Genomic DNA, 26,697 nt, shown 5'->3' on the forward strand with positions numbered 1-26,697 from the left:
CCTTCTAATCCCGGCGGCGTACGAACTTGTTTGCAAGGGCGCTCCTCTGGAATGTGCTTTACTGCTTCTGCATTCCTCAATTAGCTGTGCTGCGATTCGATGTGGTCTGGGGAACTCGAAGTAGCCTCAGGAAACGGCGCCATATCTAACAGTTTCTAGAGTGTTAGAAAGGGTGGTTTGGTGTGGGTCCCAAACAGAGCATGCGTATTATAGCTTAGGTCTGACAAAAGTTAGATAAGTTAGTATGTTTAAGGATGGTGGTACGAAGCGCAAGTTGCGGCGGAAGTAACCAAGCGTGCGATTGGCTTCGTTAGTGATGTTCGTAATATGAGAGGACCAAAAAAGATTGTTTGAGTGTAAGGCCAAGGTACTTGCACGACTCCACTAAAAATATTTCCGAGTTGCAGAGAACGTACTTAGGAGTATTGTGAAACTTCCGTCGATGAAAAGGTATTAGTAAAGTCTTTGTAGTGTTCAGTGACATTAGCCACGTGCTGCACCAAACGGTAACTTTGTCTAGATCATCTTGCAATGCGTGGTTGTCGGTATCAGCTAGGATTGGGCGATAAATGACACAATCGTCAGCAAAAAGGCGAATGTTAGACGAAAGATTAGCCGGTAAATCATTAATACATATAAGGAATAGGAGGGGCCCGAGAACTGTGCCTTGGGGTACACCAAAGAGAACAGGGCTTTTAGAGGAGCAGTGGTTGTTAGCATACACAAACTGTTGTCTGTTAGTCAAGAAATTTCGTATCCAGTTCACAACAAGGGGATTAAGGTGCAAGCGAGAAAGTTTTAGGAGAAGTCGTTGATGCGGAACTTTGTCAAACGCCTTTTCGAAATCTAAAAAGAGGGCATCAACTGGGATGTTTTGACCAAGGTTAGAGCTTATGTCATTTATGAAGAGTACTAATTGGCTATCACAAGATAAACCTTTACGGAAGCCATGCTGGTTAGGGTGGAAGAAAGTGGCAGATGTTAGGAATGTATCAATGTGGGAGTAAAGCACATGTTCCATTAATTTCGAACAGACGCTAGTTAGAGAAATTGGGCGGTAGCTACTACATGATGATGAAGCACCTTTCTTTGGGACTGGCATAAACTTACTCACTTTCCGGTCATCCGGCACCACTCCTGATGATAAAGATTGCAGAAAAATGTGGCATAACATCTGGCTTGTAACAATTTAGTATTTTTTAAGATTTTGGAATTAATACCATCGATGCCAGGTGAAGACGAAAGCTTTAAGGAATCAATGCATTTCCTGATTCCATCAGAACTGAAGGTGATTGCGGGCATTGCATGGTAACTGAAAAGTGGGAATTCAGGAAGTTCCCCTTTAGGTTCATTCGTAAACACGGAAGAGAATGCATGATTAAGCGCTTCGGCGATTTCGTGATCAGGAATAGGCTTATTTTTCTCGTCGCACAGAGCAAGTGGTTGCGAACGCTTTGGATTTATAATATTCCAGAATTTTTTGGAGTTATTTCGCAGGATGTTTGGTAGGGTAGTCGAAGAAAAAGAGCGCTTTGCTTGACTGGCAAGGGATAGGTATGTTTTTTCAGCGGTGTAGTATTTCTGCCATGCGCACTCAGAGTTGGATTGCCTAGCAGCGCGGTAAAGCCTTTTCTTTTTATTGTTGAGACGTTTTAGTGTCGTATTGAACCAGGGTGATGAGTGCTTTTCAGTTACAGCGATATTAGGTATGTAAGTTTTTATCAGCTCATGCATCTTATTTTTGAAAAGAAGCCAGTTAATTTCAACAGAACGTTCTAAGAAACCGGTAAGGAATGAGCTGGCAAATTCCGCTAGTTTAATATTCATATCAGTATAGTTGCCTTTGTCGTAAAGCGTAATACTTTTTCTAGTTTTAGTGAAGGCAGGGATGTCACCTTGGAATGAGGTATGTAGCACTGAATGATCGCGAAGGCCAGGTAAGTGCGTCAGTGGTGAAACATTATCGGAGTGAAAAGTGAGGATAAGGTCTAATATGTTAGAAGACTTATCATTGTGCCGCGTGAGGTTACTGACGATTTGTGTTAAGCCAAACGCAAGACACGTATTAAGGAAATCACTTTCGACATTGTTTTTTGACGTTGTTTCAGCTATATTAGACCAATTGATGGCAGGGAAGTTGAAATCGCCGAACAGTATGATGGGTGATTGGGGATAAAGCACTGTTGCGGAGTGAAGCGCCTCATGGAAGTCAGCTACGAAAGAGCTGTTTGCGTCGGGTGGACGATAGCATGTACCGATAACAAGGGCTGGGCGGGAAGCGTTGCTTATCACAAAGACAATTTCTAAGGGCGTTGTTACTGTTATTTCAGCACACTGAAGACTTTCGTGTGCGCATATCAGTACGCCGCCCCCCCCTTTGTGGTATCTCTCGCGTCGGAATATACAAAAATTTGGAAAATGTGAAAGAATTTCTGCATTATTAATGGACGGATTAAGCCAAGTTTCAGTAAGAAGGACTATGTTCGATGCCGTTGCACTGAGCAGGCTTTGGAGGGCATCATGTTTGGGAAGAATACTGCGAATATTGGTGTAAAGAAATGAAAGGGAGTTATAGGGATGGTTATTGGGACGGTTGTTGGGACGGTCGGATGCTAGGAACCCGGTGATCGAGCGACTACCTTATCGGAACTATGGTCGTATGTGTAGGTTGTATTTCCCATAAGTAATTTGTCGTGGCGTAGTTTGAAGGGTATCTGTTGTGCTTTGGCAAACTGAACTAGGTGTCTTCTAGCAGTTAGCGTGTTAGAAGAGTAGTCTTCCGAGATCCGATATTCAGTTCCTTTTAGTTTTTTAGCGAATGACAACACGCGTTCTTTTACTTTAAAATACACGAATTTGACAATTATAGGCCTATTTCTGTTACTGTTAAAACGACCTAATCTGTGTGCTCTTTCTATGTCTAAATGTTGGACGGCGGTGTTTAGTTGTGTACTGCAGTGTTGAATCACTAGGGCTTCGGACGCAGCCCATGTTTCATTTTCAGTGTCTTTGAAACCGAAAAAGACTAGATCTGATCTTCGCGCCCTATCTTCGCAGTCATTAAGTTTAGCCTGAATATACGCAATGTTATTTGCGCTCTGTTGGCGAGCGTCCTGAGCTCGTCGACCTCTTTTTTTACTGCGATAAGTGTTGAGCAGTCTTCTTCTATCTTAGTTAGTCGTTTTTTTTTATGTCATCAAAAGATTTGTCGCTCTGGGACAACTTTTGCTTGATCGACTTCATATCATTTAATAATGAAGGTTGGCCAGAACGGATATCGATAAGTGCTTCCAATATATCACTAGGTTCTTCATTGCCGCAAGTGGTAGGTCCGCGGTTTATCTCAATGTCACCGGATAAAATTAGCAGTTGCCGAAGAACATGAAAACAATCGAAAATAATAGCAAAACAACAACTTGGGCTTCGCAGCACCAATAAAGCAGCATAGCGAGTACGTCGAGGCGCGAATAAGGAATAGTGATAGTTTACCTGCGTGACAAATAAGCGTCGAAGGTTACCGTTTGTCGCCATGGCTGTGGTGCTGCCAAACCCATGAAAGGCCGCGCGGGATCCGAGCGGCTTTATATGGCAGAGGTGCGGAGAGGGTGAAGATGTCTCCCGATTAAATGTGGCCGGTGTGGCGGAGCCACAAGGGCATGCGCGGTCCAGGGCGGAGGCAGGTTAAGCGCAGCCGTGCACTGGATTTGTTTTGGTGTCCCGAGGGCGTTCGAAGGCGCGTGATCCGGCTGTGCAAGCGGTGGTGCAGCAGTAATGGTCGATTGGACAGGGGGTATGAAGTTTCTCGGAACGTCGACGGCGTATCCAACGCTTGGTTCTCGCGGTGGCAACGCTGGGCAGGAACTCAGCCGGGCTGAGTGCATCGTGTTAAACGGTGGACGGCATGGCCAGCCGGCGAAGAGTACTTCGGCGGTGCGGTTCCAGGACGTGGGGCCGGCAGTTCCATCGGTGACACCAAGAATTTCCTCACTGTGATGCAGGAGGTAAGACAGCAGGAACATGTGCGTGAGCGTCGAAGGTTAGCGTTTGTCGCCATGGCTGTGGTGCTGCCAAACCCATGAAAGGCCGCGCGGGATCCGAGCGGCTTTATATGGCAGAGGTGCGGAGAGGGTGAATATGTCTCCCGATTAAACGTGGCCGGTACCACAAGGGCATGCGCGGTCCAGGGCGGAGGCAAGTTTGCATGCATGCATGCCGTTTGCATGCCAAGCCATTTACTTGTGATAAACATTTAGTTGCGGCATTTATTATGAAGGCTGCAAAATATTCCACAGCAGCATCGATTCCTAACGAGGACATGTCATCCCATGAAATACAACTCATAGTTCGGAATTTCTCCCAGTCAGCTGTATCAATCTTCCAATTAGGAGCCTGTGGTGGATATTCGTATTCTTTAGGTGTTCGTAGCAGTATGGGGAAGTGGTCGCTTCCGTAAGGATTGTTTGTAACTTGCCATTCGAGTTCAGGCAAAATAGAAGGAGAAACTATGCTGAGATCAATTGAAGAAAAGGTTTTGTTGGCAAGACAGTAATATGTGGGTTCTTTCTTATTCAGAATGCACGCACCAGAAGAGAAAAGGAATTGTTCAACAAGTCGTCCTTGCGCATGTATACGAGAGTCGCCTCACAGGTAGTTGTGTGCATTGAAATCGCCAAGAACAACATAAGGTTCTGGCAATTCATCTATGAGGGACTGAAATTCATGTTTAGTTAATTTGTAATGCGGGGGTATGTAGAGCCAGCACACAGTGATAAGTTTGTTTAGGAGAACAGCACGAACCGCCACTGCTTCAAGGGGCGTTTGTAGCTCCAAACGTTGACACGCTATGCCTTTCTGAATAACAATGGCAACACCGCCCGATGACGCGAGAGCATCATCGCGATCTCTGCGAAACGTAACATACTGTAGGAGGAAATTTGTGTGTTTCGATTTTAAGCGTGTTTCCTGTAAACACAGCACTTTTGGATTGTGTTTTTGGATGAGTTCCTGCACATCATCAAGGTTTATAAGAAGTCCTCTGACGTTCCACTGAATTATTTGTGTATCCATATTGGAAGTCAATAGGTGCTGTGTACGGAAACGGAATTTATGCCTTAGATTATGGAGCCCTTTGGAGGCCCTGTAATGGGGGTTTTGCCCTTTCTGGAGCGTTCGACGGAGCCTCGCCGCTCCTTAAGCGCTTGGTGAGCCTTGAGGATGGGTGTAGTGTGCATTGCCTCTTGTGAGGCGCCGGACACGTGCTCTTGCGAGCGGGAAGTTACCAGCGAGGGTCCCGCCTTGGAGGGCAAGACCCCTGCGCCCACCAGCCCGGAGGTCGATGGGGCACCCTGCGGGATTTGGCTGCGCCGGCTGTTGCCAGCGCTGGAAGGAGCCGGGGAGGTTGGGGCAGCCTCGGCTGCGCCCACCTTCGGGGTCGGTGGCCCCGTCTGCTGGGTTGACGGAGCAGCGCTAGCTGCAACCGCCGCGGGGGCAGATGGCGTAACTGCCGACTCACGGCTTGTGGGTCGGACAGCCGCCGGAGGCCGTTGTGACGCTGCCCCCTGACGCGCCACTTCGGCAAAGCTGGTCTTAGGAAGGTATGCAACCCGCCTGCGTGCCTCTTTGAATGATATGTTTCCTTTTACTTTGATTGTGACTATTTCTTTTTCTTTCTTCCAAGACGGGCATGACCGCGAGTATGCGGCATGCTCACCATCGCAGTTCACGCAGTGTGGAGCGTTTTCGCATGTTACAGAGGCATGGTCACGGGAACTGCATTTTGCATATGTCTGCCGGCCTCGGCAGTTCTGGGAACTGTGGCCGAAACGCTGGCATTTGAAGCAGCGGAGAGGATTTGGAACATACGGCCTGACCCGTAGCATTACATACACTGTAGAAAGCAACCGTCATTTTGACGGCCATCTTTTTATCTATTTTGACGAGCCGTCGTTGTAAAACGCGAAATACGGCGACTTCTCCGTGAACGAGCAAGCGAGGAGAAAGAGATGGAGAGCGCAACACAGACAGACAGACAGACAGACAGACAGACAGACAGACAGACAGACAGACAGACAAGAAACTTTAATTGGTCCTAAGGGACTAAGTTGTCGTAGTCGCGCGCCGCACCTGCGCCGGGGGCGGAAGACCGTGATCTTCAGCCCTGTCGCAGGCCCTTTGGACAGCGCAGCACAAGACGAGAAACTCTATTGGCTGGCGCGTAGGGGTACGTCATGTGAGAAGTCGTTCGTGCGCTTCGGGCCCCCGCGGTTGCTGTCAAAGAAGGAGTCCTCCTCGTCCGGTTGTTGCCTGCGCAGTGGGAGCTGCTTCCGTCCCCTCGCTTTTCTTTGTACGCGCTGCTACTGCCTGTGCGTGCGTTAGGCTTTTTTTCGCCATTTTTGCCTTTTTGTGTGTGGCGCGTTGGAAGGCCGCGAAGACGCAATCAAGGAACGTGTGGGCATCGAGCTGCAGCCGAAAATCAACTGCAGCGGGTTAAGGTAAGTGTAGTGTGTCCTGCTTATATGCTTCTTCGTCTGTTTACATGCTTCGTTCGTGCAGCAAGTGTTCTGTGAGGCACATAGCTCACGAGAAGCACGCTGGTTCTCACGCGTAATGTACTACATGCACCGATGGCCGTGGGCCCGAGACTGCCGTTTAGAGACGTGCTTCTGCGTAAAGCGGGAACCACACAACCACGATCTTTCGTGCGTGGTCCTTCGTGCGCGAATCGCGGCCTCATGGTTCAGCCACGTGCAGCGATTTTCAGGGGCTGCCTGCATCCACGTGTAAAAAAAACAAAAAACTTCCTGTGAGGGACACTGAAGCGAACGAAGAGCATTGGCGCACGTAAATTGAAGAGAGTAGAAGAAAGTCGTTTTTAGTACCCCTATCGTGCAGGCACATACAATCCCGATCGAGCCTGGCTTTCGATCACTGCTACGCGGGCCAAGGATCGAAATCGAGTTGGTCGAGCTATAGCGCGCTATGCGTCGCTGTTTAAATGCAGAACACCTGATGAATGTGTTTAATAGGAACTAAAAGTAGTTGTAACAACCATTCTTTACATTTTCATTTGTTATTCAGGCTAAGACATGTGCTATGACTACCATGGTGGCCATCTGCAGCTTCCCTTGACCACATGGTGTCAACGCTACAGTCGTAGATTCGTAAAATTATGCGTCAATAAAACCAGACTACTTTTCGTGCACTGTTGTTTAGATCAGCCTTTTCTGCGTTATTTCTGACGCTCTCTTTTTTTGTGCTTCTCGCTTCCTGACACACCGAGTTATGGGGAGCATTCGTCGGTGTCCGGTGGCGATAGGGAAGCTCGATCCTGTTTCGGATCGGCTCGATCGCGATCGAAAGTGCCCCACGATGGGTAGTTGGCAGCCACGCCGTTCTCGTCTACAAAAGATTGAACTTAGTGCCCCGGATTGCGCTGGCACAGAAAGCGCGCATACTGCACGAACAGGATGTCATGGAAGATTTAACGCGCTGAAAGCATGGATTGATTTTTCAGGGGCAAAAACAGTGCCTTTATGGCGAGCGTAAAAATGCTGTATATTTCGCGCATTTTACATGGCTACCGACACGAAATGTGTGCCTTATTAGCTCAGTGCATTTATAAATTACTTCATCCAAACCATAATTACCGCATGTGTCTAGAGCCCCACTGAGCGGTGCACCAGTGGAGATTAGACCCCTCCTTATTCTAGCCTTTTTTGCATGACGAGATCTCGCTTTCAAAGTAGGATTTATAACTACAACTGTGCTTCATTATACAAATGGGGTGATCGCAACACAGCGCTGCCATAATGATTCAAAGCCCATTTGGAAAATATTGCTTATTTTTATCGAACGAGTGTAGTCGCTAATATAGCAGTAAGCTTCTTTTATATTGAACAGACTTTTTAAAAATCGCCTCTACCAGGTACCGCCTTTCTGCCAATGGAGCAGGGTTATCGAAAGGGAACTGAACAAAAATTTCGGAATTAAAAATGTTTCAAACAAGGTGATATTTTCAGTCAGTTTTACAATGGTGCAGGTTCATTTCGCGAATCATCAAAGGACATGCATTTGCAAATTTGTTATCTGGAGTGTCTTAATTGGTTACATAAGCACAACTCCAGTAAAAAGTTCTGTCCTGGATCCCGGTAATCTAAATCTACTCCATTTAAGCCCCTTGCACTCTGGGTTTGGTCAAATGTCAAACTGGCCACAAAACTATTCCATTTAAGGAGCGGCTTGTTTGAATTTTGACCAATCGAAGAGTGTTGCAGCTTAAATGGAGTAATTTTACATTACTGGAACCCTGCTCTAGCAGGCGCCTTCTTTCCATTTCCTGTGGTTGCATGCGACGACCCGCTTGCTTTAATTTAAAGCATGCATCCCACTACTAGTCAAAAATTACTATGGCTAACCGCATGATCGAAATTTTGTGCCCGCCTATAAATTGTCCCTAAGCTGTGCAAGAGTTTGCCTTGTGCGTCCGCAAAGCACCCCATGGCTACCATTTTGAAGCTATCAGAGGTCTGAGCGACAGTGATGGTATTTTCAGAAGCATGACAGTCTAACAGCCAGCCCAGTGGTGACTAATCAACTTAAACATTGTTTTGTAGCCCAATCATTTATATGGTGTACACAGCAATAATATAAAGCTTTAATGTGTGTGTCGGATGCAGTCAGGAAAATGTATATTTCCTTGCATTGTACACTAATGCATTGATAAAAATGTTTAAGTGTTTATAACAAAGGCACGGGCGAACATCGGCTTGTGCCTGTAGCGTGCAAGTTACCTTACGCAACTGTCAAGTGGCTGTGATTGATTACTAATAGCACCAATCATCTCTAGTTTGCAGGCCAGGTCTGGAAAATTTTCAAGGGTCAGCGTGGACCTTGTGGCAACTCTGAATATTTGGCCACGGATATCAACTCAATTTTGAAGCTCCATCAAGCAAGGTATGCACTTGATATTGTAGAATTTTTTGTCATCTACTTCTTACTTCTGATAACACTTAAGATTAGTAACTGAAATCTTTAATGCGCAGGCGAGCTCTCCACATGCACCCAAGGCACGTCTGCGGTACATCGTCACATCGTCAGCGCAGCTGGCTCATAGGCGCATACTTGTAAGCTAGACTGCCTGCAAGCTTCGTTTACTACCATGATTTTTTGTCATTTTTGCCAGACTCCAGTGCTGAACTTGTACAAATATGAGGCACACTACAAAATTCATTCCAATATTCATAACACTAACATACCGTGCATAAATAAGGGCTGCTCCAAACATTTCAGATCATTTAATGGTCTGCGTGTGCATGTTTCGCGCAGTCATGTTACAGATGTTGCTTCTTTAACTGTATCAGAAGCATTTAGCTGTCCTCATACATTCTGTGATGCCCAGTTTCCCTTTAAGAAAGATGTTGCTACGCATGTTAAAAAACACATTTCTTCTGGCGTTGTCACAGCATGTTGTTTTGTTGACTGCAAAAAAACAGTTTTCAAACGCGAAATCTTTCACTTCTCATGCAAGTCGCTGTCATGGCAGCAGTTTGTGTCCAAGGCACAGTGTGGCAATGTGAAGATTTTGCTGCACCTAGCAGTGTATATGACTGCACCGCTGTTCATCTAGCATCTTCAGACGCTGCAGACGCTAATGCGCCGTCTTGGCAAACAAGAACTGCAGCCCTGTTTTTAATGAAATTAGAATAATTTCACCTTGTACCGTCATGTGTGGTGCACAATATCAGTGCTGAAATTCATTCTATGAATTTATTGCCTGATCTTTATTCTCTTGACATTGGTCACATTCTGATCGCTCCAGCCCTCCAGTAGTTCAGCTTCACTCAGTTCCATGAGATCGGCATCGGAAACGACTCCGCGGGTGGTGTTCATTGTGCGGTGCGGTGTGACCGTCACTGGAAGATTCCCAAAGGATACTAGATTAGAGAGTTTCTCGTACTGTGTCTTATCACGCAGTTCTAAGAGGAGGTCACCACTTGCCAATTTAGAGACTTTATAACCTGGGCCAAAAGCTTCACTAAGTGTCTTTGCAACAAGAAAAGGTGAGATCATTCTCGCTGCCTTTTCTTTTTTCTCTGAATGTACTACATGAAATCTTGGAAAATTCTCATTATTTCGGCCAAAAAACTTGAAAACTTCTTCGGTGCGCCCTCGTTTGTGAGGGCGATCAGGAAGTGTTGGAAAAGAACTTGCCATAGATATGTTTGAAAATTCGGCAGCGCTGCCAGCCACCCACCATGGAGCCCAACAAGGGGACGCTGCAGGACCGTGAAAAGACGGCCTGCATGCGCCAGCTGTACGACACTACTATAACCAAATCTGTTATAACCAAGGTTGGCTATCCCACACAAGGTTAACCCTTGCCGCCGAGGAGAATGAAGTAAATGGAAGAGAGGAGAAGACAGGAAAGGTCAAAAAGTAAGAGATAAAGACGAAGATTCGAGAGGAAGAGATAGGAAAAGGCGACTGCCGATTTCCCCCGGGTGGGTCAGTCCGGGGGTGCCGTCTACGTGAAGCCGAGGCCAAAGGGGTGTGTTGCCGCCGCCGAGGGGCCGTAAAGGTCCAAACACCCGGCATTGGCTCAACCCCCAGGATCCCCTTTTCCCCGGACACGGCTAAGCCGCGCACGGCTACGCGCGGGAGGGTCCAACCCTCGTGTGCTCGGGTACGTGGTGGCGCAACACACCAAACGCCTGCTGACGCAGACGCCCCTGCGGGGAATTCGCGGAACTGTCAAAACTGATCAACAAGGCGAAAATCAGTGATATTCGAAATTATAACGTGAGAAAGACTCAAGAAGCCGTAAAAAATGGACGCAGCCTGAAATCGGTGAGGAGGAAACGTGACATAGTACTGTAGGAGTTGAGGAGGACTTCGGGTTGAAAACTTGGGAGGTTTATTTACATTATGTACAGTGAGAGTAAATGAACAGTCGTAGAGCCATTACGGGCCGGCTGCAACTCGGACGCTGCGGCTCGTCGCAAGATGTTCGAGAGATGAATCAGGGAATGCTCCAGCAATGCTCTTCTGCGGATCCCGGTCTTCGTCTTTTATACCCCTGTCACACGAGCACTTTAAAGGCATTTGAAGAAAAAGACATCTCACACAAAGGAGTTGCATCCGCAGACACACGCCAAAGTTTAATCTCTTTTTCAGAAGCGGTCTTTTCCGAAACCGGAGATCACCGATCTCTTTTACGGCTGGAAAGGCGTAGCCTCCAACGCAGTGGGCACCAGTAATTATCATGCAATAAAGAAACGAAGCAAAAGTGCATTTTTATTTCAAGTGTACACATCACAAAAAAGGGTTTTGTCTTTCGTTGAACCTTAAGTAGGCGCAGTTTTGCACTTTTTGCACGGCACTCTCGTAAGCAGTTCGAAAATATCACGTGACGCTAACAGACGATGCAAATTCGCGCCATTTTCTGCGACCATGGCTACGGCGAGCGGTACCGACGAACAGCCTCCGGCACGCCAAAGAAAACCGCGGGTACAGTGGTCGGAGAGAGACACCTGGGCGTTAATCAAGTTATGGGAAGACAACCTGCCCTCGCTGCGTGCGCAGAAGCACAACGGAGGCGTTTACGATGGCATTGCACAAGCATTGACGAGCATGGGTGTACCTCGCACAAAGGCGCAAGTGCACAGCAAGATAGAGAACCTGGGACAGACCTACAGGTAAGACAAAGCACAGCAGTAAGCTGTGAGCGCTAAATTTACCTTGAAGCGGCTTCAGGCTGTGGTCGCAAGCTGCAAGCTCTCGTTTGTGGTGTCGCGACCTCAGCATCGAACGTTGTTTCCGTAGTAGGCAGCGACGGAACCCTAATCTAGCGGACGGAGCCGTAGTAACGAAGGTTTTAAGGCAGAGACCCTTCATTTCAGCTAGCGTCGAATTTTGCAGGGCTGAACTGCGCCCTGCACACACGAAAGTCGACGACGCGCTAAAGGCTGTTTCTGCAATTCCTTTACAGTGCGAGTCGGTCTGAGTAAACGCAAATTCGCCTTCACACGCGGCGAAGAATGACAACCCGCGCAGGTCGTCAATAGCATGATTTCGTTCGTCACAAGATAACGGGAACCTTAACTTATGGACAGGCGCATTTCACATTATATTGTACGCCTTCTCACGGCAACATATAATACGAAGCAGGAAGTCGTCTGCATGTTTTCATTTCTGCAGATGTGACTACGGTTTGCATTTTTCTCGGACCATGCGCAAGCGTTGTTCTCAGACAAGAAAACATGAGAAACTTTAAATTTTTTCGAGTAAAAAGGGTTACCTTCGCTTCTCAGGCTTTCTGTACCATCAAGTCGCGTTTGTATCTATCGGCAAACGTTTTGCTCTGTGTATATCTTTACATTTTGAGTATATAAAATTTTAGTTCTTTCGTTTTCTTATCCAGGAGCTGCCTGAAACACATGACAACAGGGTCATCACCGCCGAGCTGGCCATTCTTCTCCGAAGTCCATAGGTTTCTAGGATCCCTGCCTGTTCACGATACATCTTTAATGGAAGAGGCTGGGTGCAGCGAGAGCACAACAAGCAGCACTGCCTCCGTCGAAGAAGTAAGAAATGCATAGTGGAGACTATATATGCTTTATTACAGTCAACTAAATTTCAAGACATAATGTAGCATCAGCTGTGCTGCCAAGCCCATAATCTGCACAACCCTGCAGTGTAGCGGACTGCTCTTGTTAATACTGTGGTTCATTTCTGCTTGTGCTCACGCGCTGTTCATTTTGCAAGCTTGGCAGTGCGCTGTTTGGAGAATAAAAAAAATGCAGACTCTAAAATAAAAAAACGTAAATACATACACGCAAGGAGAGGCAGCTCTCTTGCAAGTAAAAACCCTGAACTAATTGTTTACCGCTTCACACATCAACTAATGTGGTCAATGTATTTCGGATCCCTTCTTCAAACGCAGCTGATCTTCGACATGCTTGATTCCGGCTCTGCTTCTTGTGAAGACGTCGCCGAAGATTGTTCACCTTCCGAGTCGCCAGTACAACAGGTTGAATCCAGGAACCTCGCAAGTGGCAGTTCCGAATGTGCCCGCAGGAAGAGAAGGCAACCGGCTGGCGACTTTCAAGAAAGGATGCTTGAGGAGCAGCGACGGCAGAGAGAGCAGTTTGCTGATGCGCACAAAATGGAAATGGATCTCCGTAAAGAGGGGCTCAAGTTGCAAGAGAAACTTGTAGATGCAATGTTGAAGTTTTTTAGTAAAAACTGACATGGTGTTCCACAATTGTTGCTGATTCTTGGGACTCTTGCGTTCAGTTCCTTCGCTTGTAATATTCCACAAGTGCTGTCCTGATGGCGGATGCATTTCCAATTTCAGCTTCTGTTCTGCGTGATGGCTGTGGAAATGTAGCATTGGACTGCTGCACCTCACTTAACCACTGTGGGTGGACACTGTCGTTGAAGTGCTCGCAAATGTTATTGAGCACGCAGCATGCTCGTATAGCCAAACGGGCATTGCCAACAGAACACTCCATTCTTTTCGCAATGAAACGGAACCGGGCCTTTAGCCTTCCGAATGCGTTTTCAACTATCCTCCTTGCTCCAGATAAATGACAGTTGAAATTCCTTTCAGCTTCACTGATGACAGTTCGGTGTCCAAATGGCTTCATGAGGTTTGGGGTTAGTGGAAATGCTTGATCGCATAATATTATCGGTGGGACTGCTGTGGTACCCACTGCGGCAACAGGTGCTTTGAAAAGGGGACTGTTGACAATCTTCGACAGCCGTGAAACACCAAACACATGTGCGTCGTGGCAGCGTCCTGGGGCACCGACATTGCAGTATCTGAATCGATACTTGTGGTCGACCAATGCTAGTAGGATAATACTGTGCCTGCAAGAAAAAACAAAGTGCAAAGTGAATAAAGGTTAGTGCAGCATGGCACTGCTGAGTTCACTGCCTTTAGTTACTGTGATGCGATTTTACAGTTTGCTTTTATTAATAGCTGTGAGTGCAGCTCGGATTACATTATTTCACATAATGCCACAACCGGTCGCTGTTAGCGTACTCTACATCGTATAGGAGTTGCAGTCCTGCGGAGAACTCTTTTCGTCGTCGCATTAAAATTGTCGCTGCTAAACACTGCAAGACTGCGAACCAAATTACGCGTTTTCTTAAGAGCTGCTGGTAAAATTGAATAACATTTTACTTAGCAATAAAATATGGGTCAGTCAGTTACTTTTTTTTACTACTATAAAAATGGGCCCAAACAGAACACTTACATGAAATAAGTTAAATCGTGGCCACTTACCAACCCTTGTAGTTGTAGTAGTCGGTGGCGTACTTCTTTGGAGGCGAAATAGGGAAATGGCAGCCATCAAGGGCACCGACAGCTTGAGGGAAATCGCACACGGCTTCGAACTCTTGGATGTGCCTAGGCATTTCCTCTTCAGTAATCATTCTGATCCAGTCACTTTCGAGCACAGAGACAACAGCTGCGCAAAACTCTCTGTAAATGACGTTGACGGATGAGCGCCCAACGCCGAAGAGGTTTGCCACAGTTCTATCTTCGGCAGAAGAGCACAATTTGTAGAGGCCAATGGCGACACGCTTTTCCGCAGTGATCGGGTCACGCATGTTGGTAACTTGTTTTTCGAGCACATGGCGCAGACTTTCCACGAGAAACCGGAACGTTGAGGGGTTCACTCGAAACGACTGCTTGAAGTTGTGGCCACCGAGGTGAGGCACAGTCTCCTCGAACCACTTTTCGTGGCGGATGAAAGCCCACGTCGATCGGTTGCAGACTCTCGTGGGAAGCGCCAAGGCATAAAATGTACACCCGTTGAGTAGCAACTGCCGCTTAATACGGTCTTTGACTGCCTTTGCGGCGTCTGCTTCGCTCTCTGCAGCAAGAATCCTTGCCAAAATGCATGCTATTTCGACTTTTTCCTTCGTGTCCGTGCAGTCCCCCATATTCTCGACCTCCATGTTGACTCCGATGTAAACAGTGGCCCAAGGTTGCTAGACGAACATGTAAAATTTGCTACTTCTGCGAAGACTCTTGAAGCTACCTTATTAAATCTTCTTTAATTTAACCTTTTCGAATAAACTGTATCTAAATTCACTAAAACAAGCATATTATAGTACGTTTCTAATTTCTATATTGAAATACGTTGGTTTATTCTAACTGGTTTTGTTTCAGAATCTAGCGCCATGCTTTCCATAGCGTGTTCGGAAGGAAACGATAAAAGGAGATCGCCCGCGCCGTGTGTCTGCAGCGCAACTCCTTTTAATTAGAGGTCTTTCAACTCGGTAAAGGACCGCTTAGGTAAAAGAGTTTTTGCGTGCTTGTGTGACAGAGGTATTAAGCCCTTCGGTGTCTTCATGACACGTCACGTTCGGCTAATGGGAGAGCCCGCTCAGGTGACGCCATTTTCGGCCAATGGTAGGCGCCCGTGCGATGGAGTCACACCGGGCGAAGAGAGTCGCTGCTCGGGTATTTGTCCGAGGGTTTACTTCTCCCTGCGGTCTTGCCTTGCTGACTTCCAATGCGTCGTCGCAATGGGAGGACGGGGACGACGCTTGGGCCCCAATTGTCCGAGGGCTTTCTTCTCCCTGCGGTATTGCCTCGCTGGCTTGCAAATGCCCTCTTCAAAGAAGGCAGGGGGCGACGCTGCCAGGCCTTCCCGGTGCAACACAGCCGTCTTGCCTCGGGACCCACTTTACCCGCAACAGTGCCAGGACGGAAGAGTCCCTTCCACTCACTTTTGGGAAGAGCCAAGCAGTGAACAGCTCCACCGGCTGCACACAAAGTGGGGTCCGCCAACTTGTTTGCACTTGTCGTGCCTCAGGAATGTGGCATCCGTGTTTCTATGCTCCTTAATTAGCTGTGGTGCGATTCGATGTGGTCTTGGAAACTCGAAGTAGGCCCAGGAAACGGCCCCGTATCTAACAGGACAAACCAAGATGTACGCACTGAAAGATAAGCAGGGTAATATCATCAGCAATCTGGAAGGTATAATAAAGGCAGCGGAAGAATTCTATACTGACCTGTACAGTACCCAGAGGAGTCACGATACCTCCATTAGAAACAGTAATGAACAGGATACAGAAACTCCTCCTATACCTAGCGATGAGGTGAGAAGGGCCTTGCAGGACATGAAACGGGGAAGAGCAGCAGGAGCAGATGGAATAACAGTCGATTTAATCATAGATGGAGGAGACATAATGCTTGGAAAACTGGCGACTATCTGTACGAAGTGTCCATTCACTTCACGAGTCCCAGAAAACTGGAAGAATGCAAACCTTATGTCAATCCACAAAAAAGGAGACATTAAGGAATTGAACAATTATACACCCATTAGCGTACTGCTAGTATTATATAAAATATTTACCAAAATAATCTTCGGTAGAAAAACGACAACACTGAACTTTAGTCCACCAAGGGAGCAGGCTGGCTTCAGGAAAGGTTATTCTACAATGGATTACATCCATGTTATTAACCAGGTTATCGAGAAATCCGCAGAGTACAATAAACGTCTCCATATGGCTTTCATAGATTAAAAAAAGCATTTTGATTCAGTAGAGTTACCAGCAGTCATAGATGCATTGCGTAATCAAGGTACGTAAATACCCTGGAAAATATCTGCAGGGATTCCACAGGAACGTTAATTCTACACAAGAAAAGTAGGAAGGTACCTATAAAGAAAGGGGTCATACAAGGAGACACAATCTCTCCAATGCTATTCACTGCGTGCTTAGAAGTATTCAGGCTATTAAACTGGGAAGGCTTAGGGGTAAAGATAGACGGCGAATACGTCAACAACCTTCGGTTTGCCGATGACCTTGTTCTATTCAGCAACAATGCACACAAGTTACAGCAAATTATTGAGAACCTTAACAGGGAGAGGCTAAGGGTGGGGCTGAATATTAATATCCAGAAGACAAACAATGATAAATACCCTGGCAAGGCAACAAGAGTTCAAGATCACAAGTCAGCCTCTAGAGTCTGTGGAGTAGTACGTTTACCTAGGTCAACTAGTCACAGGCAACCCGGACCACGAGAAGGAAATTCAAAGAATAAAAACCGGTTGAATCGCATACGGCAGACATTGTGAGCTACTGAATGAGAGCTTACCGTTATCATTGAAAAGGAAAGTATACAATCAGTACATTTTATCGGTGCTGACATACGGCGCAGAGAATTGGAGGCTGACAAAGGAGCTTGAGAACAAGAACCTCGCAAGGAGCGATGGAAAGAAGAATGCTAGACATAACTTTAAGAGACAGAAAGAGAGCAGTATGGATCAGAAAGCAAACGGGTATAGACGATATTCTAATAGACATTAAGAGAAAAAAATTTCCCTGGGCAGGCCATGTAATGTGCAGACTAGATAACCATTGGCCCATTAGGGTAACAGAATGGGTACCAAGAGAAGGGAAGCGCAGTAGAGGACGGCAGAAGACTAGGTGGTGCGACGAAATTAGGAAATTTGCGGGTGCTGGCTGGAATCGGTTGGCGCAGGACAGGGGTAATTGGAGATCGCAGGAAGAGGCCTTCGTCCTGCAGTGGACATGAATAGGCTGATGATGATGATGACATTATGCATCACCAAACCTTGACATAGCTTAGTGCAGAAACACTGCACTTCAACTTTACATACGGTTTGTGATTCTTCAATCTTTTAATGAGAGTTGGTTGGATGCATTTCAAAATCAGGGGTTCAGTGGCATTAAGAGCGTAAAAAAATTGTAACTGTTTATTACTTTTTGGTCAGCCTTACCCGAGATTACCCAAATATTCCACCATCAAGTTGCAGGAGCAGCCCACGAGCAGGATGAAAAAAAGGAAGAGGCTGGAAGCCGCCAGCGTTCTGCACGAGCGGATAATTGCTCAGTCGGACAATGGAGGAGCAGAATCACAGGTTTGTACCTGTAGGGATCATTTTGTTGGCACTCCAATCTGGTTAGCACAGTATGTCTAAGGGGACATGCAGCATGGTTTAAAAAATTATTTTTTACACAGATGTTGGTTTTGCTTCAAGAAGTGGCATTTGTTTTGTCACGGGAATATTGTTCATGATTATTCAGCCATGTCTCTAACTATTGGTTTTCTTATTTATATATAATTTCAGAAACCTTAGGTAACATTTGGAAAGACAAGTTTCTATAAATGAAAACACCTATTTCATCTCCAGCATACTTGGAAAACACGTCTGATGCAAAACAAGCCGAAAACAACGTAATTAGTAAACATGCATCATGACATGCTTACACTGAGAGCAAGCTTTAAGACATCTGCTTCACAACTCCTTTTACGGATGCAATGTGCACATTATTCAAAGAGTTGGCACATGTGCAATCAGAATATTTTTAAAATGTATGTGACATATGTTATATTTTTTGTCTGCCATTGTTTCTTTAGCACCGTCTTCATGTGCACCTGCAAGGGATATACACCCAAAATTCAGCAAGCTGTTGTAAAGCAATCTCGGCAGGAACCTTCGATGTCAGTCCGATTGTGCAGAAATCAATGGCAGAAATGCACATTCAATGTGGTTCACTTCAAATTTCTCCCATGCCCTCTGTGTTTATTATACCAAAAGCCTTATGTATGTCATGATCATGGGAGAGCTTTCGTTTAGAACACTATTTGGAATCAATTTCTAAATATTGAACTAGTTGTGAATGTAAGCGAGTTCGGCTGAACACATTACTTCTTCACATAATTTATAAAAGTAACCACCGATTTCTGTTTCGACGGTTTGTTTGCTAAGCCTAACTGGGCGTTTTCTTGAATGTCATGTAAATCTCTCTGGGATAATTAATTTTCTTGGTGTTTCTGGAGAACGAGGAACCTCAGGTGGAAGATGGATTAATTGCTGAGCTAAGAAAAGCATTAGAAAAGAAAGAACAAGAAAATAAAAGACTGAAAAAAGAACTTCGAGAGGCAGCATGTTTAAATCAACGGCTGACAAGTGCTCTCCTGGACAAAATTGGTGAGGATGGGCCCTTTCCTTTTTTGTCTATAAAAATAACAGATTTGCTAGGTTCACCTCAATAACATTCCAACACAGATGAGTATCCTGGGTTACAGTAACGCTAATTACCTTATTAAAAAATGAAAACTATATTGGCAGGTTTTTATGCAGTTTCGTGATGAAAATGTGTAGGATTGAAATACTATTCTAAGGTTTCCTTGAAACTGGTGCATATAGGTGTCTTTTTCTTTCTTTTCATGAGTATAGTTAAACCAACTTATAATGGTGAATGAGCCGTACTTTGGAACATGAGTGATGCATTCGGGGCGGTGCGGCACGGCGTTGAAATGGCTGCAGCAGCAGAAATACCACTTGATCATATTTCTTTCACCAACAGGAAAATTTTGCAGTTGTGCGGGGTAGAGCTAATATGCTGCAGCGTGGACTCTAGTTCACGGTAACTGCCATTTGTGGGCAGCCGGTGTGTAGAAAACTTCGCAGCAAGGTGCTGTGCGGCCAGTTGTATGATTATGTGAGTTTTATTTAGGTATTTATTTATATACTTCTGCATTTTTCATGTTCTTTGCGATAACAAAGAACAAGCTCCCCACTTCAAGCTCTTTTCTGTTAAATTACTCCACATCTTTTCCAAAGAGAAAGCAGCTCGATGTGGTCCATGGGGAGGTAATGAAGGAAGTGGCAAGCTCATTGCAGGTGTCAGCTTTTGTTTCTCATTGAACTCATGTTATCGTTTACTTGCCTTAATATTTAGAAATGTATATGTTGGCCAAAGCGGAAGCGTATAAATGAAAGCCTGAAGAAGCATGCGCAGAATGTCAAATCAAGAGAAGTCCACTATATCAGGATTGTGGTAATTGAGGAAATAAATGTGTTCCAGAACAGCGATTGTGTTGAAAATAAAGGCACTTGTGTTGGATAGGGGCTTTCTACATTGAGAGAATTGCAGGCAAATGTGTGTTCCAGAACACAATGATTGTTTCGAAAAATAAAGGCACTCGTTAAGGATAGGGGCTTTCTAGATTGAAACAATGGGAGACAAATGTGCCAGTAGGCCCTAGTTAAACATGCATGAGAAGAAATGTTTATACATTTATTGAAGCTCTCACTGACTTGAGCAGTTAGGTTCCAGCTGCGGTGGTTGTATGTCTTGCTTTTATTGTCTGATTAACCTTGGCCTGCAATTTGGAAACTCCTCAGCATGGATCATGTAGTATAAAGGTTGTAAACAAGGATAAAGTGCCTCAGAAAGGCTGGCCAATGTTTCCAATGTTTCAATAGGATGTATGTTCGTCAAAGGTGGCCTCGTCATCCTAGGCAGGTAAGTTTTAATGGGGTAATGGAGCGACGTCATGTGCAGTCAGTAGCGGCTGGCGGAAAGGAAGAGACTGAAAAAAAAAATGGGCACTGTCATTTGACATCTCTAGGCGTGGTTTCTAAGATGAGGGGACAAGAGTAAGAAAGTGGGAAGGTGGCAAAAAAAAAAAATGAAGGATTTAAGACGGTGCGGTGTTGGGGGGTGAGACTTAGTGAGCCTTCAGAGGTGTCTTAGGTGGCATGCGTTTGTGGTTATAGAAGAGCAGGTCAGTGTGTGAGTAACAAAAAGACACCAGTTGAAAGAATGACATGACTTCCATAGCAGCAATGTGTCAGGTAATTTTTAAACTGCTAAGATGGCGACACGAAGTTTGGGGCTAGGAATTTCACTCTCCCACTCTTGTCCCCTAGTCTTAGAAACTGTGCCTAAAGACATCAAACGACAGTGGTCCTTTTCTTCTTGGTCCCTTCCTTTACAGCCAGCTGCCAACAAAAACAACCACACCTAATGTCACTTCACTAACCCGTTAAAACGAACCTGCCGAAGATAACGAGGGCACCTTTGATGAACATAGGTCCTCCTATTGAAAGGTTGACCAGCCTTTCTGAGGCACTTCATCCCTGTTTACAACCTTTATATCGCGTGTGCGCTGCTCCATCTGTCAGCCCTCTTTTTGATTCAGCATGTAATTTTGCATGTATGTATTTAACCCTGAAAAGCCCAATGTATTATTTTTAATAGTGAATTGGCTGCCTAAAAACTTATGCACTGGAAACTTAGTGTGGAGCCAAAACTAGTGTTTTTGATAAGCTGCAGGGAGTTTTCAGTTTGGACAGTCTAGCAAATCAATTACTAATCAAGTAATTGTAATAGTGAATAATTTTTGCTGTAAATTGTTTCATGGTTTCTTTTGTACCAATTTATCATCCGTGTCCAGAAATGAATGTGATCAAGTTGTTTTGATTTTCTGTAATGTGGGATGGTGCTCAGGTCTTCTTGGAGTTCATCTTTTCTACCTCACCTTTAGTTGCAGATTCAGTGAGATGTCATGCGTTTTTCACTTGGTGCCTCTCTCTTTGCACTGGTTTCCTACAATGCATACATACTAACTTGGCCAGCTTACTGTTTTAGAATGAACTGGTATATAGAGTTCTTTCATGCTTGCATGGGCAGTAACATTTACGTGAATGTTCCCAAGAGGCTGTTTATAGAATAATAGCTAAACTATTTGATGGCTATCTCTCCATGAAGGCTTTTTCAAGGGACAGAAAAGCTTAGAATTTAATTATTATAGAGGGCTGTGTTATTGTGAAATAGTAATGGGGTTCTTCCTTTTGGAATTTTTTCTTTAGAGGTAGCCCGAGCCACAGCAGAAAGGCTAGATGGTGAAGTCATCGCAGAGTATTTGATGCCCTGCTCTTTGGATGCAGGTAATGCTTTCTTTCCGCCCTTGAATGTCCCGATTTCATAATATACTAGTCACTCGATCAACTGTGTTTTGTGCCATTACAGGCACTGGGCTACCCAAGGAAATGGTGCCAGAGAGGGCAAATCATGCAGGTATGTTTAGGTGTTCTGTTATTGGCGGCTACTTGGATAGCTATATCTAGTTGAGCTGTAGTCCACTATACTTGGAGGTGGTGAACAGTATTTCTTTTTGCTTTGTATTTTCTAGAGAAAAAGTTACATTGCTCACTCGCATGTCTATTTTCAATGCAGGCATTGATGCCTTTGACATGCCCGACATTGATGCCTTTAACATGCCCTGTAGTGAGCAGGATCTTGCTGCATCTTCTGGTGAGTATTGGCTGCATTCTTCAGTGTTGCAAGGAAGGATGACATAATTAGTACTAACTTTGTTTTTCACATATTTGGATGACTCTCATTATTTGTGCAGGCATTGATGCCCCTGTGGAAAGTGGCCCCATCACGCGACATTGTTCTGCATCCAGTGGTGAGTGTTGAGCTTGCTTTTTTGTGTTTTGGAAGTGGATGCTATTACTTGACATCACATCCTTATTTAGTGCATGTATTTAGACAAAGCAGAATTGCAGTTATACTATTGCCTTTGTTCTATCCTATTGTTCTGGATCAACAATAACATTATGTGGGTGTAATTTAGCAACAAAACAGCAAACCCAAAGGCAAAAAATAGCATACGTGCAGTTTAGAATGTCTAGGATGCGCAATAACTGCAACACATTGCACATCCTAGATGTTGGGCGAGCCTGATATGGGCCAATCTAAATGTACTGGGCTTGTCTAATCTAAATTTACAGCTTGACAAACTTAACAAAAGAAACCTGTTTTCAAAGGTTTTTGAAATGAAGGTTAAAGGAAATCAAGATTGACGAAATCTCGTCTAGTCTGAAAGTAACCGCATAATAGGAATAAAAACATAATGCTGACCAAAATGGGGTTGTCTAAAAATTCTTATGCATTTCAGCTTCCACACGGAAGCCTTGTTCATTGAGCTGAGAGGCACAAAACCTTCAGCTTAAATCCACATAAAAAATCGTTTCAGGCACCTTGCGCATGTTGGCGGGAGATTTCCATCATTTCGATTAAGCGTGTATGCGGTTGTTTGCATTGTCAGGGATTCCAGATACTATCGCTTCGTCCAGTTCTTTTCTTGGGCGATGACTGAAGCTTGGCTCCAGTTGAAATCGTGTCACGTGGATTCTGCGTCTTCAGCAAGTGCACTGGAAGGGACTTTTTTTTTCACATCATTCATGTGCTCCTTTAGGCACTGCTAAATATTTCCACTTTCACTAGTGTAGACATAATTGCAGACTGCGCACAGTATCTTATATATTGACAACCCCATTTTGGTTGTTCTGTTTTATTCCTATTTTAAAGGTTAAAGTACTTCTTAGTGCTTTTTGTGGCAAAGAATGGAATTATACTACTTGACCAGGTGATGCAACAGGTGGCACTTATGTAAAGCCTATCAATGAATAAAAATAAGGCCATCGATTAAACTTTGGCACTTCTGCACTTGCTTTTTGCCATTCTCCCCCCACACCTCCAGCTTTTTGCCTCTTTTGTCATCTTGTGACATTGTGCGGCTTTCATTTCATTGCTTCTTTGATCAGAAGTGTGTAATTTATAGACGACTCTCTGCCGCTACTTCTGTTACAGTTGCATGTATACCTAAAAGGGTAACTGACACAAAATTTGTGTGTCATAGCCACCGACTTTGTAATCAGTCGGAGTGACGCAGTTCCTTAAACGTGCAATTCCTAAATAACATATTTTAATTTGATGAATTAAAAGAACGCATGAAATGTTTTGCTGAAGGGTTCGCTTACAAGGGACCTTTGTATATCATGAACATTGGGTGGCATCACTGATGCAGTAGTAAAAGCTGCGTTGTGACCATCCTTGTAAAACCCTTAAACAGGATAATAGGAGAGAAAGGTGTGAAGGATAAAAGGCGCTGTGTATTTTGGCAGAATCAACAATAGGGGACCAAGCTCATCATTCCTTGTTTAAAGCCGGGAAGCGCAGAGTGAAAGACAGTGGTTTATTAGGCACTTAAGCTTTCTGAAATACATGGTCATTCTGTAGCTTGCAACCAGTGGGCTTGACTGATGAACATGTGAACCACCGTCTCTTAATTTTATGACATGCAAAGATGCTTTGTAAGCAGACCCTCTTTGACAAGACACTGCACTCCATTTGGTGCACATGTTGAAATGGTCATCTGAAAGAAAGGTTTAAAGGGTGATTTTTAGCTTATTCAAGAAATTGAACAATTAAACCTTACAATTAAAAAAATTATCTATCTGATAAAGCAAGAAAAATCGGATCCACAATTGTTTTCAGTACTCCTTTACGTAAATCCACCGCAGAAGTGCCGCATGCTTATAGAGCTTCCGAGGGCCACGTTATTTCATCAGAAATTTTCTTAGCCACACACACTAACTGTGGCAGCTGCGCTGAAAAACTAGCTACAAGAAGACATGTATAATTTCTTGTATAACAGCTGTTTTCATCTTCTCAGTGCCTTGTGCAAGCTACGACATTGTCAATAAGCTTGGGAACATCCCATTATGTACTGTACGATTTTAATGCTGGCATCAAAGCAGTCACACCTTAGCAGAGTTCTCTCAACTACTTTGAGGATGCTGGGATGTTGAAAAGCTAGTTAATGCATATAGTTGCATTCAAATGAAGCACAATATGCGTACAAGCATATGAACAAGAGGGGAAATACATGAAATTTGCCGACTAATGGAGTTCAGCATAATGCCACAATTGGGCAGTGAAACGTCATTAAACCATAGTTGGTCGGAGCATGGAAAAAGTATGTACTAAACGGTAGTACTGCTTATTGAAAATAGCATGAGATTGCCCACTTAGCTGTCAAAAACGGAACTCAGAGAGAGTGTGATGAAAGGACAAAAACACGCAGTATTTATTAACTTCGCATGACGAGCCTGCTATTTTCATTTTCCTTGGATGACGTGGCCTAGCAGCGACGACAGCGGCCTCAAACTTGCTGAAACTGCGAGCCACCTTTTCAGCCAGGCCCCTTTTCTCGGCAAACACTAACGTGGCTGATTCCTCGTTGGCGCTGCATATTCTCCATGCACGGGCATGGCAGCGCTGCAAAAGTCGCGGAGCATCTTTTTCATTGCGGGCGCTGTTCTTGTCGGTACGATTACATTCATGAAGCTGACATAACGTGCAGCTTCTGCTACTGTTAGGTCTGAATCGCTCATGCTGTCGTCCTCATCACTGTCGTTAGGCGACACTTCGGCAACGATGGCGAAAAGCTGAACCTCGCAGCCGTCATCTTTTCACAACTTCTTTGCATTCCAAATGCCACACACCGTAGTCAACAGTAGATGCCTGTCGCGTGCCAGCACCGACTTCGTGCCACGTTTGATAGCGCGATGTCCAATTTTTCTTCTATGCTGAGCACCCGGTATTATTTATCTGACCTTCGGCATGACGCGAGTCCTAGCTTGCACGACGCCGAAATTATGATGTGGCTTCACGCGCATATACACAAGGCACTTGGAGGCTGTTGTTCTGAGCTCTGAGACTTGTTGTTCTAACGGGCCGCCCAATGAGGACGACGCACCGCCGTGATTGCACAACGAAAAGTGGAAACACTACGCACTAACCGATAGGTACGCAATAAGCTGGTACGGTTCTTGCGGATACAAAACACAATGTGTTTAATGGCCGCTGAGTCAGGGATTTGATTTTACTACTTTTAAAATGAAACTACTGTTTAGGCAGGCACGGTTTAACCAGGTTTTACTGTAATTGCATTTTTTTCACAATGTAAGTGTATGCAATTCGATATGAGTGGGTTCAACTGTATTTGGTTCTAAGGGCATAATGCTCCCACACAGTGTCCTTTAGCATGAGCTAAAAACGCACAATGGCTACTATTTATTTTGATGTAATGCTACCAATTTTGCAGAGAAACAACCGCCTGCACTTGCAGCGCCCCCCACACTTCACGAGTGCAAGCCACGCACCAGAAGGCTTGTTCGAAGACGTCAATGGCCAGATGACACTGCTTATGATTTATTGCGATTGTAATTATAGTGCGGACAGTTAAACTTTTTTTGCCAAGGATTAACTGCATGTTGTAAATATCGTCCAGTACTTGCTATTTCGCTTTGCTCTGGTTTAATGATATTTCATAAGTTGTGGGAGTTGTGTTTTATACACACCAGTGAAAATTTAGTAAACCTCAAAGTGGGAAAATCCAAAGCATGCTCTTTATGCACTTGCTTACATGTGGGCATAGTGCACAGTAGTACTATGAACTTGTGTTACGTGATCAGACTTTGGTGAAATAATGTAGGTGCACATTCTTTTTTGTGTACACTAGACATTTAAAGATTGCTGCTGCATCAAATGACACTGCCGTTTGAATCTGCCCATTATGATGTCATATTTCTTCTGATAATGATTTCTGGGATCAATTTAGCAGCAGAAGAACAGCAGACTGCTACAATTCTGCTTCGCTTTAGCATTATTAGCAAGAAACTGCAGAAGTTAAATCTTAAAGGCGCTACATATGGCATACAGGTAGTGATACCGCCCTTTTAAAGCAAAAAATTCTGTTTTTGATGGGTGTATGATGAGGATTGGTGTCCGTATACATCCTCCTGAGGCTAAGAAGAAATGGGGTTAACTGAAAAGCCCAATTTTATTAATTGTATCATGAGAAGCTAACAAAAACACCAAGGAAAACATAAACGAAATTACGTGTACGTACTAACTAAAGTAAAGAAATGATAAATTAATGCCAATGAAACTGTATGAAAAAGCAATTTGCCACAGCTGGGGAGCGTTCCCATGTCTTTGCATTATGCATGCAATGCTCTAACCAATTGAGCTACTACGGCGCACGCCGTAGTAGCCAGCGCCACCACT

The 26,697-nt window shown here is 44.8% G+C and overlaps 3 protein-coding genes across 9 annotated transcripts in view; 1 reads left to right on the forward strand and 2 right to left on the reverse strand.

Annotated features, from left to right (window-relative positions):
- LOC139057558 (uncharacterized) overlaps positions 1-26,697 on the reverse strand; it is a 302,935-nt gene that overhangs the window by 57,167 nt on the left and 219,071 nt on the right. For 2 of the 7 annotated variants that reach the window (XR_011512896.1, XM_070535999.1), the window contains one exon: positions 23,798-23,998. The exons of the other annotated variants lie outside the window; for them this stretch is intronic. The gene's annotated coding sequence lies outside the window, so the exon portion shown is untranslated. Of the gene's footprint in view, positions 1-23,797; positions 23,999-26,697 lie in introns of those variants that run through there. 7 annotated transcript variants of the gene reach the window in all.
- LOC139057556 (myb/SANT-like DNA-binding domain-containing protein 1) lies at positions 11,076-13,261 on the forward strand. The gene is made up of 3 exons (XM_070535991.1): positions 11,076-11,693; positions 12,419-12,581; positions 12,941-13,261. Exons 1-3 carry the CDS (start codon positions 11,449-11,451, stop codon positions 13,244-13,246), a joined length of 714 nt encoding a protein of 237 aa, XP_070392092.1. The 5' UTR covers positions 11,076-11,448; the 3' UTR covers positions 13,247-13,261.
- Positions 12,596-15,418, reverse strand: LOC135908697 (uncharacterized). The gene is made up of 2 exons (XM_065440555.2): positions 14,288-15,418; positions 12,596-13,869 (listed from the first exon to the last, which is right to left on the reverse strand). Exons 1-2 carry the CDS (start codon positions 14,962-14,964, stop codon positions 13,290-13,292), a joined length of 1,257 nt encoding a protein of 418 aa, XP_065296627.1. The 5' UTR covers positions 14,965-15,418; the 3' UTR covers positions 12,596-13,289.

Source organism: Dermacentor albipictus, chromosome 3 (assembly GCF_038994185.2).
Source record: "Dermacentor albipictus isolate Rhodes 1998 colony chromosome 3, USDA_Dalb.pri_finalv2, whole genome shotgun sequence".
NCBI classification, from domain to species: Eukaryota; Metazoa; Arthropoda; class Arachnida; order Ixodida; family Ixodidae; genus Dermacentor; species Dermacentor albipictus.

Coding starts and splice junctions, on each gene's coding strand:
- LOC139057556 (XM_070535991.1), top strand. CDS start 11,449: ATGGCTACGGCGAGCGGTACCGACGAACAGCCTCCGGCACGCCAAAGA. Junction 11,694..12,418: donor AACCTGGGACAGACCTACAG/GTAAGACAAAGC, acceptor TTTCTTATCCAG/GAGCTGCCTGAAACACATGA. Junction 12,582..12,940: donor GCACTGCCTCCGTCGAAGAA/GTAAGAAATGCA, acceptor CTTCAAACGCAG/CTGATCTTCGACATGCTTGA.
- LOC135908697 (XM_065440555.2), bottom strand. CDS start 14,964: ATGGAGGTCGAGAATATGGGGGACTGCACGGACACGAAGGAAAAAGTC. Junction 13,870..14,287: donor TACTACAACTACAAGGGTTG/GTAAGTGGCCAC, acceptor TTTTTCTTGCAG/GCACAGTATTATCCTACTAG.